This window comes from Sceloporus occidentalis, unplaced genomic scaffold, assembly GCF_023333645.1.
Source record: "Sceloporus occidentalis isolate IW3139 unplaced genomic scaffold, rSceOcc1.0.p SCAF_30, whole genome shotgun sequence".
NCBI classification, from domain to species: Eukaryota; Metazoa; Chordata; class Lepidosauria; order Squamata; family Phrynosomatidae; genus Sceloporus; species Sceloporus occidentalis.
The window spans coordinates 1546427-1565927 of NW_028317010.1; the positions used below are offsets into that span (position 1 = coordinate 1546427).

At 38.8% G+C, this 19501-nt stretch overlaps 1 protein-coding gene across 25 annotated transcripts in view; it reads left to right on the forward strand.

Moving 5' to 3' along the window:
* Positions 1-2900: 2900 nt before the first annotated feature.
* Positions 2901-19501, forward strand: part of LOC149298888 (calcium/calmodulin-dependent protein kinase type II subunit gamma-like) — a 116506-nt gene continuing 99905 nt past the window's right edge. For 23 of the 25 annotated variants that reach the window (XM_089486869.1, XM_089486860.1, XM_089486867.1 and 20 more), the window contains exons 1-2: positions 2901-2965; positions 10106-10200. In XM_089486869.1, the coding sequence (XP_089342995.1) occupies positions 2901-2965; positions 10106-10200 (160 nt within the window). The remainder of the gene's footprint in view (positions 2966-10105; positions 10201-19501) is intronic. The other 2 variants (XM_089486862.1, XM_089486871.1) reach the window with 1 other exon arrangement.

Here is a 19501-nt window from a genome sequence, read left to right on the forward strand (position 1 = left end):
GATATGGATCTACAGAATAACACAAAAACCCAGCTTTGCAGGTAAAGATCAATTGGAATTCACATAAAAACACAGCATTAAAGGTATATTTAAAACCCCCTAAATTACAGGCATAGATCACAGGTTGCACACCCCAAAGCCAGCCCTGGCGTCCACACTGCCCACATAGAACCAGGCCAGCACCCACATTTTACACACATAAAATTTGCAATCTTTGTCGCCAAATAGCCCAGCACAAGTCAACTTTGTCCCCAAACAGTCCGGCCAGTGCCATCTTTGTCCCATATACACCCTGCCTGTGCCATCTTGGTCCCCAAGGCTCAAACCTCCTGCTAGTGCCATCTTTGCCCTTCCACAATTATACATCTATGATACACAAACACTTTTACAGTCACTCACTAATTCACACTTTAATTCAGACAACTCATCCACACATTAACTCATGCTCTCTCTCATTCACTCAATGCATCCACACATTAATGCACACTCTTTACTTATATCTACCCCCTCTCCCTTATCACTTTTTAACCCCCTCCCTCCCTCATCACTTTTTAACTCCCTCCCTCATTCATCACTTTTTAACCCCCTCCCTCATCACTTTTTAACCCCCTCCCTCCCTCATCACTTTTAACCCCCTCCCTCATCACTTTTTAACTCCCTCCCTCATCACTTTTTAACTCCCTCCCTTCCTCATCACTTTTTAACTCCCTCCCTTCCTCATCACTTTTTAACTCCCTCCCTCCCTCATCACTTTTTAACTCCCTCCCTCCCTCATCACTTTTTAACTCCCTCCCTCCCTTATCACTTTTTAACCCCTCTCTCCCCCCCCTTCTCTCTCACCTTGAAGTCCAGCGACGGGAGGACGATGCTTCTGTCTTCCTGTACCGCTCGCTGGTGCCTGCTGCTTCACTGCTGAGCGCCGTAATATGACGTCATATTTCGGCGCCCAGCAGTGAAGCAGCGGGCACCAGCGAGCGGCTTTTAAACGCTGTCTTCTTTTTTTTTGATGCGGGGGAGAACGAGGGGCACCGAGCGGTTGCTAGGCGCCCCCCTCTCTCCTCCGCATCAGTGTTTAAAAGCCGCTCGCTGGTGCCGGTATTTCATGCAGAGCGCCGCAATATGCTGGCATATTGCGGCGCTCTGCATGAAATGCCGGCACCGGGACGGGGGTAGAGGGCTCGTGGAGGAGAATGAGGGGCGCCGAGCGGTTGCTAGGCGCCCCTCTCTCTCCTCCGCATCAAAAAAAAAAAAAAAAAAATGCCGGTGAGCGGCATTTAAAAGCCGCTCACCGGCGCCCCCCTTGAGATGGCGCCCATGGCACATGCCATGGCTGCCATACCCTATATACGCCACTGACTGCAGTATTGTCAGTGTCTGGCTCAAAGTATAGGCACACATTGACGGAGGTACAGCGTAATCCCTAAGTATATAATGATAACAGTTATGCTGTACCACCGTCAAGGTGTGTCTCAGTATATAACGATAACAATTTTGCTGTACCCCTGTCAATGTTTGCCTAACCATAGAAACTATGCAGTTTTAAAGTGTGTGGTGCCACATACAGGATCTGCCACAGGTGCCAAATACTCTAGGTACGCCCTTGCGTCGTGCGGCAGTCAGGCCCAATGGCCATTCCTCAGCTCTTCGTCCCACGTCTTAAAAGGGGTGGGATAAAGAGCTGAGGCACGGCTATTGGGCGGCCCGGTGCATGCACGCCGGCCTCTTTAATTTCATTAGGCGCCGGTGGAGCGACTGCCGCTTTCAATGTCGCTCGCAGCCGCTTTGGTGGTGCAATGGACCACTTGACCAGACTTGCCCCCCAGGCCTTAGGCTGCCAGCCCTCCCCTGGCAGTGAGTATACCAACATAACCAGACATACAAAAAGGACATGCCTTGTTGCCAATGCGCTGCTCCTGTCAAACTGTATTTTGGGTCCCATAAGAGCTCAGCTAAATGTTAAAATAATAATTAAAAAATACTTTGAAACAGCAATGTATGTTGCCTAATATTTCCCCTATATTTGACACAAAGATATGGTAATTCTAACATTTAAGGTATTTCCAAACTCGGCTACTTTAGTGACAATTATCATAAAAAAAATCACTGTGGCACATTTTTATTTTTGATATATTTTTCATACTAAATGTTGGACTATGCATCTAAATGTGGTATCAAAAGAATGCCCTACCTGTCCTTATGTATAAATAAATATGTATAAATTGCATGGGTGCAATAAACGTGAAAAGGGGGAAAAATAGCTAAACCAACACATCATAAAAACATAAAAAAGCTCTGGGAAAAAAGAGGTTAATATTTGTTTTACTTTGAGGAGGTTTTTGTTTTGCAGTGCTCTTACAACAGTAATTACTAACCTACATTAGTAACCACCTGTCTGTTCTGCCCAGTGCCCAATACCCCTAACGCTTTCCTATTTGCATCTCAGCCAACGCTGCAGCGCAATCTCATGTATAACACCCATATTTCCCTCTATATATCTGTGTCCTCTCCCTTCCTCCCTCTTGATCCACGGGTTGGACGTCCGCAGGAAAGGGGGAGTGTCCCACGGAAATCTCGCGGTGTTGCTCGTAGTGAGAAGCTGCTGTCTCTCCTCCCTTCACTCCGCCTTGGGACAGCAGTGACTCTGAACTGCCAAGGAGTGACAGCAGCCCCCCTCGACAGGGTCATACAGGGAGATCTGGGGCATTAGGCAAACGGAGGCGATTAGAGCCCAGCAGCGGGGGAGGAGAAGGTGGGAACGGGAAGGAGTGAAAGCAGGAGCCGCCCCGGAGAAGGAGGGTGAGACAGAGAGGAAGAAGCAAAGAAGAGCTCACCTCGGTTGCTGCCTCCGACCTGACAGCCCACAGACCGCCCGATGCGAAGGAAGCTCTCCCGTCATTAACATGGCTAGCACCGCTACTTGTACCCGCTTCACAGACGAATACCAGTTGTATGAGGAGCTTGGCAAGTAAGGACACCCGGGGAGTACGTGGTAACTGGGGTCGGGCACCGGTGGGAAAAGGGCAAGTAAGCCAATGCCTGAATTCCTGGAAAAGGGGAATAGGAGCAGTGGTCTCGGGCACATGGGATATCAAATGTCCCGAAACCCATGACAAAGACCGCAACTACGTATTGGCTGATGTAAGAGTAACGTTTTTTTGGCATTGGAGGAAAGGGTAGGATTGTCCCGTCGCATGGGGAGCGCAGGATTACATTGTCTTGACAGTAGAATTGTTTTATTTGCTAGTGTTAGGGAGCAACATTTTCCCAACAGGTTAGAGACAGGAGTAAAATCGTCCTGGAGCCCTGCGAGGTAATATTTTTGACAGCCTAAGCAAACGATATGGATTTACATTGTCCTGACAGCTGTGAAGGGAAGAGCTGGAGAGAACAGTAATGTTGACAATGAGGGTAGTAGGAAAAATATATTGCCCTTACAATAGGGTAAAGTGGAAAACATGGTTGGGCTTCCAAGAAAGAATGGAAGATCAGACTCCTGGAGGGTATTCATGAAATATTAGGCAATGTTGTCTGTGCTTCCAGATATTTAATGTAACCCTGGTAGCTGACACAACTGTCAGGGATTAAAAGAGGGCACTGTGCCCTCTGGATTTCAGTGGCATAACGACAGAAATTACACCTCACAATATTTAGCGTGCATGAAAACGTGGAGCAGGGATACTGCACCATTGGTATCCTTCTGTATCCACCTGGCTTTCCAGAAAGCGGTAATATAAAGCGGAGCTAGTGATCAGAGACTTTGTCACAATGATAACCTGAAGAGACAGAGAATAAACATGGCATGTAGGCAACTGATCCATTGCCAGCAGGGTAATAATGCTGACGCTAGTTTAGCACCTCTGAGAAGTATGTGGGAGATTGTAGCCAGGATTCAAAGCTTGTGCTTATGTATCTATGTAATAACTGAATGAAGGACGTTCAGCAGGGCCCTCCTTCACCAGTTGTTTCTGTAAGTCAAATTATGTTATATAGTTACTACTTATGTTTACTCGTTGTACAGTGCTGCAAAATATGATAGCGCTATATAAAACAATTAATAATAATAATACGAACAGTGGGAACAGGCACCTGCAGCAGCATCTGCAGGTACAGCTGAGTTGAACAGATTGGAAAATATCTAAACAGATAGACAAAGAGATGAATTCACTAGTGTGAGCGTTGACAGGAGAATTGGGGTTTCCCAGATGACATTATCAAGGCCCAACTGCAATGACTTTTTACTGCAAAAGTAACCCGGCTGGCCTGTAAAACTGCAGATCGGTGAGATGTTTTTCACCTCTCTGATTGAACTGCATAATGCTGGCCCAGCTCAGCAATTCTGGAGAAACTTGCAGTACTTGCTTTTCAGAACGAATAAGGAATTCCGTGATTAGAAACTACAACTCACCATCACACTCTTCTACCTGCTCCTGGTATAGTGAATAAACCCTAGAGATGTTCTCCCAAAAAAAACAATCTGCTGCCATGCAGCTCATGGTGTACTGAACATCTATGCCAGTCACCATGTAGTACTGTAGTTGGGCCAACCATTAGCTTTCAGCCAGACTGGTTTTCTGATGGTGATTTTAGTTTGACAACAGCTGCAGCTGCCTAGCCCTCATTTACATAGTGGCGAAAGACATTTGTTCTGTACCATGCTTTCCTTACACTGAGATTTGGACATCCATCATGGTGCAGATGTCCAAGCTTTTATACACAAAGAAAGGAGCGGTAAATGGGGAATAGTTTGAACAACTGCACTTTATCGTTGCCTTGATAATAATTTCATGGTTGCAGCACTCCTTCCTCACTTTAAAATGCACGCAGTGTCTGTAACATTTGTAGGGCGTGATAGTTTAATCTCCCCTAGCAATTTTGACACACTGGCCACCCCCTATTTAAATGTTGTGTTAAAATGAAACAAATCTCTATCCCTCAGGGGTTGTGCACTATGTGCGTGTTGCATAAAGGCAAAATAAAGGTACTAGTTTTCTTTCAACAGCAGATCATTATGAATGCAGGCATGGAGATAAAGTTGTTTTTAGCTGATGGTATAGTACAGATTCACAGCATAAGTGGCGGTTAGTTACTGAAACATTTCCTCCAGGCAGACTGGGAAACCTTTTACAGAACTTCTGGCAGCCACACCAGTTTTTCCTGACCTTTTATCTCCTGAAGGAACCACGCCTTGTAGGATACATTTAGATGTTAATTGTTACTTTAAAATTTCCAATAAAGTAAATGCAGATTTGTAATTACTGTTATGTATTCATTTATTGATGATTTAGCTTAGGTCCATTGCTTGCTTGAGAAGCGTTTGGGTCTTTTTTGTTTTTTTTCTTTAAAAACAAAACAAGAAAAACATAGATTGTGTGCGCTAAAAGCAACTCCCACACATTAAATTGTGTAAGAACTGTAAGCCAAAAGACTGTTGAGTGCTTCACACTCATGCTTCAATGCAGATGAAAAAATCATTGTTATGTGGTACCTTACATTTCACTGGAAATCTTACATTATTTTGTTGTTAAAGTATCTGGAAACTGAATTTTACTGACTTGCAAGCCACTCAGTTGGAGAAAGGGTTATTGTGGTCATGTTAGTGGAAAGCTTGTGGTGGATCCCCATCTTGGAACAATCGTATGGATTCACATTAACTGCAATGCAGAATTTTTTTTTGACAAAGCTGTTCTTGTTTTTGTTATCGGCTTTCCTTTGTTCAGCTTTCATTGTCTGTCCTTGCTAGGCTTGTCTCAAAGATGGTGCGGAGAGAGTATTGTTAGCATATGCAGAGAATACCCTAAACCTCTGTTGCTGCCCCAAACCTTGCTAGTAGTGGCTGATTTGTGAGACAGTCATGTATTTTTCTTTGCTATTACTGGCTAAATAAATATAATTCACCAGATCCGGTAAGCATAAGGGTTCTAAATGTGTTTACTAGTAATGTGAATGAATGCCTACTTAACAGGGTGTGTCATAAGTGTGAAATACTTCTGATGTAGTAATTATCTCCTCTATCGCTTTTGTAATTCTTAGTGTTATAATGTTATAACAACGTGATTGTCTGTAACCACACGTAATTTTGTCCTTTGTTAAATGGTAAACTTTGTGCTTCAGATGTGAAGTGGGGAAATGCTTAGAGGGGAGGTCCAATGGATAAATCTTTTAAATTTTCTTATTTTTTTTCCCTTGAGCCTACAAAACAGTGCTGTATACAGGAATGTGGGTTAACAGACAACATTTTTTGTTCCAATAAATATCATGAGATGTTTGGGGTGAATTTTATTGCTCAAAAACCTCACTTAGCTGATTCTTTATGGCAATGCTAATAAAGTTGAATCCTACACAGACTTTGTAGTATGATAAGAAGTCAAGTTTCTTGTCTAGTAGATACAACTAAGATAACAGGACTAGAACACATACAAATGCTAATATGCAGCTGCTTATTATTATCATTTATTGTTTTATATAGCGCCATCAAATTCCGTAGCGCTGTACCATGGGTAGACAAGACATAACAAGTAGTATGTAACATAACAAATTGACTAACAGAGACAACAGGTGAGGAGGGCCCTGCTCAAACGAGCTTATATTGTGCAAACATGTAAAATGTAAAAAACCAAATCAGTATAGTACTTGTGGAAATGTATGTTAATCTCATATGAGTAATAAAAATATTGGCTGGGGTTCCCCTTTAACTTTTATTTTTCTGAAAGGCTCCTCTTACAACATTCAACTGAAAGAGTTCTGGCCTTCCTAGCTGTAATGGAACAATTCAGATTGGAGGGCCATGGTGAACCGCTTGTTAATTTTTTTTATTTTTTATTATTGATATCCTTGTTCTGTGGAAAAGGTCTTGTTATTGGCTCTTTATAACTCTAGTTGAGAATCCCAGAAACTCAAGTTGCTGTGCCTGAATTAAGGGGGTTCACACCGCTTGAGGAGTTATCATGGTTAAATGTACAATAAAACGAGGTCGTTTTCTATAACTTTATTCTTCAACCTGCTGATATTCTTGTGTATGCATTGGTGCATGGGCTTATGGAAGACCCATCATTTTCTAAGACCTTAAGTAGAAATGTGTTAGCGTACTGGTAATTACACTTGTTTTATTTGGAAAGGTGTTATTTTGAATTTATAGTGTTCCTGCATAACCACTGGTGGCAATGGGATCAGCTGTCTGAAATGCTAAAATGCTTGATGGTTTACATTGAAAATCTCACTTTTTCTGTAGGTATCATATATTTAGTCCATAAGGTACCTAGCAGATGAACAGGGAAACGTACATAAAGTGTTTGCATGGTTCTCCCTTAGTTCCTGTTTTCCCTATGTGATTTTCAGGGACTACATCTTGTGTTATATACTGCACTTCGGACGCTACGTGCATGTACTAGCCTGAGCTGACATCAGAAATGCCAAATGTAAAGCTTTAATATTAACACTAAAAAAAGACACATTTTTCTATTATTGTGACAATTTGTGGCATGTGAAAAGATATTTGATACTTACAAAATTATGTTACACTCTGTGTCAAATGTGACGCGGTTGGTGCTATGTTCCAATCTGAAACAGGCTTCCAAGTCATGTGGACTGACTTCACAAATAGCAGATCATCATGGCTAGGTGGGTACTTTCTGAACTAAAAATTATAAATCAAGAGATTGATCGATGGCATATGGATCATATGAACATTGGTTGTATTTATAATTTAGAGGCCCAGAGAAAAACCTTGCTAATATGTCAATTGTATACAATTTAAAGTATGAATCCTACACACTATCTGATATTCTGTAGATATAATCTGATTTCTTTCTTTGCTTAAACTGTGTGGCTGTAATCCCTCGATGTCGAGACATATGGCAACACCCAGATTGGCATCCGGGGCCATGTCAGGCCCCTCCCTGGGGTGTTAACATTCTCCATACACTGTATGACGGCGGACGCCTGTTTTAAAAGAGTTTTAAGCTTCAATAGTGTCGCTGACAGTGAGGCATTCAGCAACACTGAACATTCTGCTCCGGACAGTGGTCACAACCGTCACTGTAAGAAATGTTGCCACTCGCAAGATGGCGCCGCCCTTAAAAAAATAAATAAACCTCCAGACCCTCCTGAGAACTCTGGCTCCCCTTGCAAGTTTATTATGAGCAAGTGGTAAAATTAGCCCTGTATCTTCCCCAAACAACCCAACAAAAACCCATGCATGGGCAGTATCACTGCACACCAAGATATGTTGCTGAGCCTATTGGGGAGGTGTTTGGCAGTGACATATACCAGAAGCTGTAAATTCACACCTGAAGTACAATTTGTATGATTAAAAAATACCACAAATTTTGACAAAAGCTGGTGGTAAAACGAGTATATGGAAAGGGTTAAAATACCGCCATTTGAAACACCCTGGGGTGTCTAGTTTTAGAAAATATACAATTTGACGGGATAAATTAAAATAGTCGGCATCAAAGATGGCCCACTTAGGACATGGAGGCAGTAGGCATGTGACGTTTTACCTTCTTGGGAGATGTTGCTGAACACATATCGGGGTGTTTTTGACGTATACCAGAAGTACAATTTGTGTGTGTGAAAGGTACAAAAAAAATTACTACCGCAAACTTTGGCAAAATCTGGTGGTAAAATCTCATACATGGGAAGGTTAAAATACCAGCATTTGAAATAACTTGGGATGTGTAGTTTTCGAAAAGATATGGTTTGATGGGGTTAAATAGCATTGGCTGTCTTCAGATATACCCCAAATAGGACAGATTTGGAAAACAATGGTTTTGAAATAACTTGTAGGAAAAAAAGCAAAAAGACGTAAAACATTGGGTCTTTTTTAGATGAGTAAGAAGAACACTGTGTCAACATTGAAGAAATTACACTCTGCTACAATGTAAAGTAGGTTGTACAGCCTGTATAACAGTGTACATTTTCTGTCCCCTTAAAAATAACTCAACACGCAGCCATTAATGTCTAAACCTTGGCAACAAAAGTGAGTACACATTGGGTCCAAATTGTCAAAATTTTGTGTGGCCACCATTTTCTAGCACTGCCTTAACCCTCTTGGGCATGGAGTTCACCAGAGCTTCACAGGTTGCCACTGGAGTCCTCTTCCACTCCTCCATCACTACATCAGCATCCAAAGACAACCTCTGGATATGACACGGAGCATGTGCACTCAACTTCTTTGGTCGACCATGGCAAGGCCTGTTCCGAGTGGAACCTGTCCTGTGAAACCGCTGTATGGTCTTCCTCAGTTTCAGGGTCTTGGCCATCTTCTTATAGCCTAGGCCATCTTTATGTAGAGCAACAATTTTTTTTATTTCAGATCCTCAGAATTCTTTGCCATGAGGTGCTATGTTAAACTTCCAGTGACCACTATGAGAGAGTGTGAGAGCAAAAGCACCAAATTTAACACACCTGCTCCCCATTCACACCTGAGACCATGTAACACTAACGAGTCACATGACATCGGGGAGGGGTAATGGCTAATTGGACCCAATTCGGACATTTCCACTTAGGTGTGTACTCACTTTTGTTGCCAAGGTTTAGACATGAATGCCTGTTTGTGGAGTTAATTTGAGGGGGATAGCAAATTTACACTTTTATACAGGCTGTACACTCACTACTTTACATTGTAGCGCAGTGTGTCATTTCTTCAGTGTTGTCGCATGAAAAGATAGAATAAAATATTTACAAAATATGTGAGGGGTGTACTCACTTTTGTGAGATACTGTATATGTGTATGTTTATATAACTATATATGATCAAAAAAAATCATAGTATCTGAAGAAAGTCCTTGTTCTGAAAAAAATACATGTGTGGGTACACTAAATTGGAGAGGAGAAAAATACCGCTAAACATGAGCACCGCAAAAGTGTTCAAACATCCTTAGTCACAAAGGGTACACAACCTAAAAACCAGCCTGGTCCTTAAGGGGTAAAAGGGATAAGTCTTTTTTGCAGTTAAGAGCAGTCTACGTACACATACTGAATGGAAAATAAAAAGGTACCTATTCCTACCTGATAAAATTATTAAATACCCTACTAAAATACGCATATGACTTAGCGGGTTGAGCGTTAAGATCTCTATTTTCAGATGTGTTTTCTCTATTTTCAAGGGGTGCCTTCTCCGTAGTACGAAGATGCGTGAAGAAATCTACCAACCAGGAGTATGCTGCAAAGATTATCAACACAAAAAAACTGTCTGCTAGAGGTAAGCATGACAATTTCAGTTTGGAATTGTACAAACATATTAAAACCAGCATATGTAGGGGCTGCCTAACCATGTTTCCCACTCTTCTCCCATGCTGAAAAACTAAAAAAAATGGCAAAATTGCTCTGGGACTTGAGGTGCCAAAAACCCCTGGGACTGAAAGGGTTAAGTTTATAAAGTATGAATATCTTACCATGAATTTTTAATGTAAGTGTAGCAATTAAGTACATTCACTGTAACCTTTTTACATTACACACTATGGTGTTCCTTTTTTTAATTTCACAGAATCTAGATAATAAATACCCCCATTGACCCAGTGATAGTTGAAAGACTTATCTATCACACCTGGCAACGATTTGTTCAAACTTACATTAATACGCTTTTGCTTTGTTCTTTAAAACATTAGGTTTTGTTTCTTCAGCTGAGTGTTAATCTACTACGTGGATAACTGTTGCCTTTTTTTTGTGCCGTAGAGATTTACTGCTGTGTATTTTATTACACACCAGAGTAATATGCTGTTTTTTTGTGCAAGTACATCAAAAAGATGTTAAGTATTATTATGTAAGCGGCTGTCAAGTTAAAAGGGAAAAAGCTGTTTTAGTCACTTAGTGATGGAGCTTTACCTCATGGAGTTAGCAGAAGACCTTTCCTTCAATAAATAACACATTTGGTGCCTAACTTTTATGTGTATTAACATCTTCCCGGCTCCTGACTATGTCTTGCTTCACTTTAGTTGACATGATGATTCGCTACCCTGTGGATGACAGAGTTCTGGGGTTTGTAATTCTAGAAGAGGTTCCTGTTTGCTGACATACTTCAGGGTAGTAGTACTTAGTGGGTGACATTTAGACCATAGATTCTAAAAATGTCTGCTCCTAGGGGTAGGCTAACCACAGTTTTATTACAAAAAATTAAATTACATTTTTTAATCTCATGCCACTAACTACGTGTCTGTGAATTGTGCAGCCTTTAACTGCTATCACAAAACATTCCAGCAATTAGGTGTTAAATTGTTTTGACACGATATTAAAGAAGCGGTGGTATTGGCCCTTTTTTCCCAACAGCAAATTGATGCTGTTCTAGTTGAAATATTTTAAGTTCATATTTTGTTTTTAGAAATTGATAAACTTAAGATTCTCTTGATGACCAGGGATCATTTAAGTAGTGTTGGTTTTCAGCAAGCTATGATTTGGCTTTTATATTATTACGGTCCTTGGGATGAAAGGTTTCTACAGTGAAGCGTCCAAGTGGGTTAGTGATATGCAAACAGAGAAGAGGAGATCTAATATTTTATGTTTATGTTGCAGAACACGTTAATTTATTTACTCCAGCTAAATAGTTTCCTGTAAGAGGATGAGAAAGAGAAAACAGAGAATCCACCCAGTAGAGGTGGTGAAACCCTGTTAATGAATGCTGGCATTACAATACAGTGAAATTTTATAGGGTGTGATGACATGACAGTCTAAAAAAAAAAACAAAAAAAAACTGGCCCAGTCTTACGCTCCTATTCTAAAGGCTTTAACAAGTACATTGTAATCTCATTATATGCGAAAAGGAAACAAAACAATGTTGTGTGCCGGTTCTGACTGTTTTTTTTTTTTTTTTTTTTGCTTGATGGAAAATGGTAATCACGGAACACATTCTGATGTTGGTACAAAGGCGGCCTCTGAATTCCTGTTTAAACCTTGGTGTTAGTCAGACAAGCATAAACAATAGATATTTGTCACTATGTTTTTTTGTTTCGATAGCACTCAAAATGTTTTCTTTAAATCACAATCCTGGACTTGTCCCGTTGCTTTTTTATCAAGTCTAAATATGATTTGCTCTGCAGTGTATTGGGGTGTTGGATATGAATTGTTTACACATCTATGCATTCTCTGCATAATTTGGTTCATTGTAAAGGCACAATCTGGGTAGATTTTTCTTGAAGCTCTTCTTTCTTGTTAAATATTTTGAGCACTCACTTTAAAGTAAATCTTCCAAATCATTCCACCTAAAAAAACCAAACCTGAGGTCCTGAAATTTTATGAAACTTTACGTCGTGTGTGTGTGTGTGTATATGTATATGTGTGTGTATATATATATATATATATATATATATATATATATATATATATATATATATATATATATATAATTAACTTTGACTTAAATGTCTATTTAGATGGTCAGCACTAAACATACAAACATATATGTCATCAAGACTTAAACTGTAATAGATCCTTATTCTTTTGAAATATTGAGGTTAACCACATGCCTCATGAATAAAATAAAATAAAATATGCTGTCCCTTTGCCTGTTTTTCTGCTGTTGACACTATTAGATTAGTACAGTACTATAACATCCATAAGCGACCTGCAGTTTGAAACTACAAACCCCATTATACGCTGCATTCTACATGGTGTCATATTCCAGCAAGTGCAATGCTGGGCAGATCGCCACCTCCGGTCCTAATGTAAGGTTGGTGAACTGGGAAGATCATTTTGGAGACCCTGTTCTTACTTTCTGTGACCTTTTGGCAAGTCTTTTTTTAGTCTCAAGGCCTAAAAATAGATTATAATCTATTAGGGAAAGGATGCAATGTGAAAACGTGTGTTGATGATGATGATGATGATGGTGGGGGGGGGGGGGTTTGGGGTAGGGATGCTTACATGCTTATCCTGTGTTTCTGTATTCTAATCTTAAAGGTAAAGTCTAATATCCCTGACACCCCAACCATAGAAGGATGCACATTACTTTTACTGATTTAGAACTCTATATATCTGCCCTTTTTGGGATCTTATATCTACTCTCTTCTCTTCATGGAAACACAATCCCAGTGAACAGATAATTTTAACGTACAAGATATTCTGATACCTTTCTGTGCCAGTGATAAAGTAAGATGGTTGAAACTAGTTTAATTGTGGGCTGGATATATTTTAGTTTATTTGTTTTTAAGTTTATTTTAAATATGGTTTGTCAGCAAATAACTCTCCGTAGCAATACCTCACTCCTTTGTTGCTCTGTACCATAGATAGTTTAATTCCAAAGTGCTTTCTCTGTGATGCACTGCAGGGCGCATTACATCTTTTTAAAAGAATTAATAATTCATACAGTGTACATCTCCATAAAGCATATATATATTTTCCACATTAGTAGAGGTGTGTGTGTGTGTGTGTGTATGTATGTGTGTGTGTATATATATATATATATATATATATATATATATATATATATATATATATATATATATATATATATATATAACCCCCTAACTTCCATTGACGGGTCAGGCACGTCACGCAAAAACGGTTACTTAGCGCAATTTTAGTGATGAAAAAAACCCACAACATAAATTACTACCACAAAGTTTGACAAAGGGTGGTATTAGAATTAGTGCATGGAAAGGGTTAAAATACCAGCATTTGAAATACCTTGAGGTGTCTAGTTTAAAAAAATATATGGTTTGGTGGGGTAATTTGCATTGGCCAGGTTCAAATATACCCGAAATAGCACATGGGGCAGAATGACCAGCTTTGGAAAAAAAATGGTTTTAAAATAACAAAACGGTAAAGCAAAAAAAACATTGGGTATTTCTAAACTCAGGACAAATAATAGAATCTATTCAGCAGGTTTTTTCATTAGCTTTTTTTGGATGAGTAAAAGATTTCTTGGGTAAAAGTCAGAAAATGTGTTTTTTGGTTTTCAATTTTTCATATTTTATTTTTTCTTTTTATAGGAAATTAGATAATATAAAAAATGCTATCTGAAGAAAGGTACAAAAAGTAAAAAAAAAAAAAAAAAAAGGGGTTAAAACCTCAGTTATTTGATGTAATTAATTTGCCTTGTTGTATTGGGATTCATTGGTCGGTGACCATTACTTAGATTATATTGTGTTTTTGAGTAAAGACTCTAGCTCTACTCTTTATTGTGTATTAATATCAGGCAGCAGCTTCACTGTGAATGCAGTTTTGTGCTTTTAGAGATCACGGAAGAAAAAGGGTAACTGATGCATTTTCTTTTGGGTGCATAGTATTTTAAGACTCTTAGTACATAACCAACACTTCATATTTTCTTATTTTTGACAAAGGCACACAGCTCTGCTCTCTATAGTAAGCTTGCGAGCCGGGCTCTCTCCACCTAATGTATCGGTTTGTCTTAGTCTGCCAGTTCTTGTCTTGTCATACCGCTTGAATATATGTATTGTGTTAAGGGGTGCGTAGATTGTTGGCGCTATATAAATAGAAGATAATAATAATTGTTCTCGTAATGTATTAACATTGGCTATATTATGTAAATGTTTTTCCCCTTTCCTGTTTCTGTGGAACACATGGTTTGTATTACACCAGCACTCTGAGTAAACCTCCCTTTCCCTTTTGAACGTGAAAAATAGTTATTTCTGTTGATGTGTACAGCATGAAATGTCAACCCTTAAATTATCAAATCTTTATTATAGTAGGCATACTTCTGTTTTAAAATTACATTAGGTGACATGCCTGTTTTCGTTTGGCATACCAAATGTTATTTTGGTGCAGATGAATTAATTGAATGGTCCAATTTGCAGGGACATGCCTTCTGTTGATAAGACCACTTCATAATTTAAAAAAGGTGAGATATCTAGTATGTAACATGTGTTCATCAAAACGCCTGAAAATGTTTTATCTTGTATGTGTGAGTGTGTCGTTTCCATGGGAGTCCCCCTGTGAGTTGAATGAGCATATGGCTGTGTATGCTTAATTCAACACCCACTAATCTCTGCTCTAAGGTAGTGTTAAATCCTCTGCAGGGCTTTGTGCAGTACTGGTGAAATGTTTCATTCACAGTTATGTGATTTTATATATATATATATATATATATATATATATATATATATATATATATATATATATATAATCTCTATCTCATCTCTCCTCTCTCCATATTAACTTGTGAATTATTTGCAGTAAACAAAACCTTAAATCATGCTTGCCTCAATTTGTGATAAAGTCAAACAGTAAAGAGGAAACTTCTTTTGAAAGTAGAATTCTTAAGAAAACTTTCCTGTTTGAGTACAGAAGAATGCTGGGTAGACAGAACCAAGCCTTCGGTAATTGTTTAAAGAATGTTGTCTTATTCATTGGGGTTTATTCAATACAGCAGAAGAGTTGTGGTTTCTATTGACTTCATAATGACTTTATCAAGTAGGGCATGTAATCATCAGCTTACCCCTTATGAGTGTCTGTCTCTGAGGCACTCTTCTTGTGTCATGTGACTCTGATCTGGCCTCCCACATACTCATGAGAAAGTGCTCTGGGACCATGGATCACTCTCCTATCCATATCTAGAACTTGTAAAAACAGCTGGCTCTGCTGTAGGTCACATTTCACACTTCTTTGTCATAATCATGACACCAATTCCAAGCCCTTAGAAGTGTCTACCCTGGCAGGATTTCTTTCTGCAAGAGGGTTAAGCAGGCTCTTTATAATTTTTTTAATAAAGGTAATTTTCCATAAATATAATTGACGAAACATACATTACATGGGACCAGCCATGCTGCTCTTTGTAGGTGAAGCTCACTGAATTTATTATACCTTATTAACGTAAAATGATGTTGAAACTGCAACTCTCCTACAAATTCCTTGTTTGGTGGAAAAAAATTTGCAATGTCTTGGGTTTTATGGAAAGCCTTTCCAAAATCTAGGTGCAAGCTTTCCAAAATGGCAAAATAATGGTATTGAATGGTTGTCCAATAATTTAAAGCATTATATACAAAAGTAGACATTGCATTTTTGTTGTAACTGTTGCTACTGCTTCATTTTTTAGTTTTGGGTAAAAACTGTGGGTTTTATTTTAGTACTTCGTGTTTGCTTCTCAAGGGGAATAGGGGACTGCTAAGTTTGTGGTGTCATAAGTATCTTTTGAAAAACATGATATGCAATGGTTGCTTTCATTAAAAGCCTTTCGGGTTTCATAAAATAATGCAGGCTGCACGGGCAATTGATTTTTTTAAGTTACTCTGACAGTGTTCATGACAGGTTTGTCGATTAGTTTAGATGCTGTTAAACTATAGTCAAAAAATAAAATTTATTTCTGTGGCTGCAATATTTGGTGCACTGACAATGTCTTTTTTGACTAAGCCTGCATGTTTTTTACTAAACTATGGTGAGTTTCACCTGCAATGAGTACAAAGCTTTTGTCCATTTTATGTATCCAGCTTGACTAGTGTTAGCATTTATTAAACAAAAGAGCTTACAAATGGACGTTTTGGCCTCTACACACCCACTTAATGTTTGGTGATAAAATAGTCTTATTCAGCCTTTGTGGTGATCATAATTTAGTATTTAAGGTAAGGTATTCCATTAATTTAATCTCAAATTGATCTCTCAAAGGAAGTGTCATAGAAAATGGCAAAGTTCAGTGACAGAGCAATTCTCTTTCATTGGATTAGAGTCTGTTAAAGTTGCTGAGTCAGCTAGAGGCATGTGCTTCTTAACTCAATATTTTGTTTCGTTACTGCAAAATCATTTTAATAAGGTATCTGTGACATCTGCCCGCAGTGCAGTCCTCCTTTTTATAGATGCATAGTAAGCCACAGAGAGTTAAGTGAATGCAGGAAAAAATATTTTACTTTATGGATTTTGCATAGATCGTTCTAGTAAAAGAGTCTTACAAAATGCAAGTTTATCAGGTAGAAATCTTACTGCAATCTTACCGCAATACATGGAACTGGGAATAAAAAGACGTCCAAGTGCATGACTCAGAAGGTTGTATTGTATGTTATTGTACAGTGCACTGCCCTTTCTTTGCATACTTGTACTTTATTATAAAATTGACAAATTCATGCTCAGACTGTACCTTAATTACCTGTTGCGTGTCATTTTTTAAAACCATTATCTGTGGGTTCTAAAAATGTGTGTCAGGGCCTTACCTCTCCTGTCTCCTACTGGTGGCTGCCATTGGGTTCTCACTCATGCATTTACTTGGCTCTTGGTCTCGCGCCAATTAATTTACAAAGCCCTTGCCTGCAGATGTTTCTCTGCTAGAAACTGTGCTTGTGCAGTGGCCATAAGTCTTATGCTGCTATTTTTTCCCTGCCCATCTTATCCTGTTGCAGATCTTATACCCCTGTAGTGAGCTAGCTTATGGTGATCTCTGTGTGCACTATATTGAATTTTTGTCATTGGCTAGTCTGTTGGCTTTGAAAGAATTCCACGAGCCTTTTGGCCTGTGTTTTGTCCCCATACTATTTTGTTTATATATAATGACGCAACTGGTGCCCTGGTGTTCATGGTAGCTGTAGGCTCACTTGGATGGTAATGTTACTGTTATAGGCAAGAACTAAATTGAAAAGTAAAATTTCAGAAGAATTACCTTACAACCTGATTTGTGTATTGCGGCTGAACTCCATGTACATGAGACATCAGTCAGGTCACATATACCTTGTCCCACCACATGGTTGGTAGAATTCTATTCATTCTATAGTATATATTATACTGTATAATTACAAAACAGACTGTAATACCTGATACTCCCTTCACCCCCTATATACTGTAAATAGCACTGTTTGCAAAGTCACAGTTACAAAACATTTTTACTAATTTATTCAACTCAATATTTCCAAGGATTTTCCAGAGCACCATCAGGGGTTGATCTGCTTTGGCTCACCTCACCTGGCAGAGCTGAAGTGAGCCATTCTTTTTGGTAGATAAGGTGATAGGACAAGAATATACATTTTAAAGGTGTTGATCCACTTACAGAAATCATTCATTGTGGAAGCTAAGCAGAAGACCTATTAAAGATTAATGGTGGATCATGTTTGCCATTATTCCAGGGCCCTAGCATTGTGAGGGGGCCCATACCTCTTTTTCGTCCCATGGCGTGGCAATGTGATTGGGTCCCATGACATAGTGATAATACAGTGATCCTCCTTCAGAGCAATTTCCAGTTGCACAGCCCAGTCAATTGGGAGGAAACAGGGGGACTTCTTGTATAAGTCCTGCAGAGCTCCACATTGCCTTAGTCTCACCTTCTATGACAAGTGTTTTGACAAAAAGTATAAATGAGACAAAATTTTGCAGGTTAAAATAATAAGAAAGAGGTTAACAGTTTGTGATGTTACATCTAGTTGCAAAGATGTTGAATTCAACAAAGTAGAGAGAACACCAACGTTAATCACATTGTAACTGTTTCGGAAGGGACATTTAAGGGAAATGCAGTTTAAAAAGGCACATCTTAAACTGTATGTACATTTCCTTATTATCAACCCAATTATGGCATTCTCTGTCACAAAGTTATTTCTCTGGAAAGCATTCCTTTTGCAAAGAAAACCCTGCAAATGAGTTTTGACTCCATGCTTTACCATGCAAGCTGATAACATTAAACCTGAAAATATGTGCTGAAATGAAAATTTCTGCTTATAACCAAACATATTGAGGGATGACTTATGAAATAGAATAGGAAAGTCCCTAATTTTATGTAGTTATACATTTTGATCTAAGGTGGCAGAGAAGGTTATATTATAGTATGTATTTTTTATTAGAGTATTCTGTTTCCATAATTTCAATGCAATGCACTGGTTGACATTTGTTACTATTTTTTATACTTTATATCGGTTTTTATTAGTAGCTTTCTCTACAGTTCCTCCATGGCTTTTGTTTGATTTCTTCTGAAAGTTTTTATCTCACAGATACAGCTCAGGTATCCATAACCTGGAAAAACAAACAAACCAAAACCTATGTCTATGAAATACTGTATCGGCAAACCTGGATATTGTTGAAAAACGCTTTTTGAGCCAGCGATATAAAAAAACTTTATATATTATATACGTTCTCAATATTACACAACAGAATGCAGGGTTTTCATTTCTGTAATGACCATGTTAGCTTGACTTTAAAAGCTAAATCTTGTTCTGTTTTTATTTTTCTATTTACTTTTTTGTTATAGAGAAAGTGTATAATCTGTTGAAATCATTTGTTAGTAATAAGTGAAATTTCTTCCGTAAACCAGCCCTTCGCACAAACTGCAGGAAAAAGAGTGGGAAATGTTTAACACTTGACAATACAAATGTATGATAGAAATATGAAATGAGATAAAGGCTCTACTCTTGAACTTGCTGTGCAGACTTTATCACTTAATTTGTGTTAATGTTTGCAGTTGGGCTTGTTTTAAGTGTGCATGCAACTGTTTGGTAGAGGAACAGGTCTGGACCTCCCACAGCCCCTGTCCTGTTTCCTTGTGAGATAAAGGTACGTGTTGAAATTCTCCAGCTCATGTGACATCCTGTAGCCGGCTCTGGTTATATTTTTGCTAGTAGTATCTGACATTCATGTTTTTGCACATCACT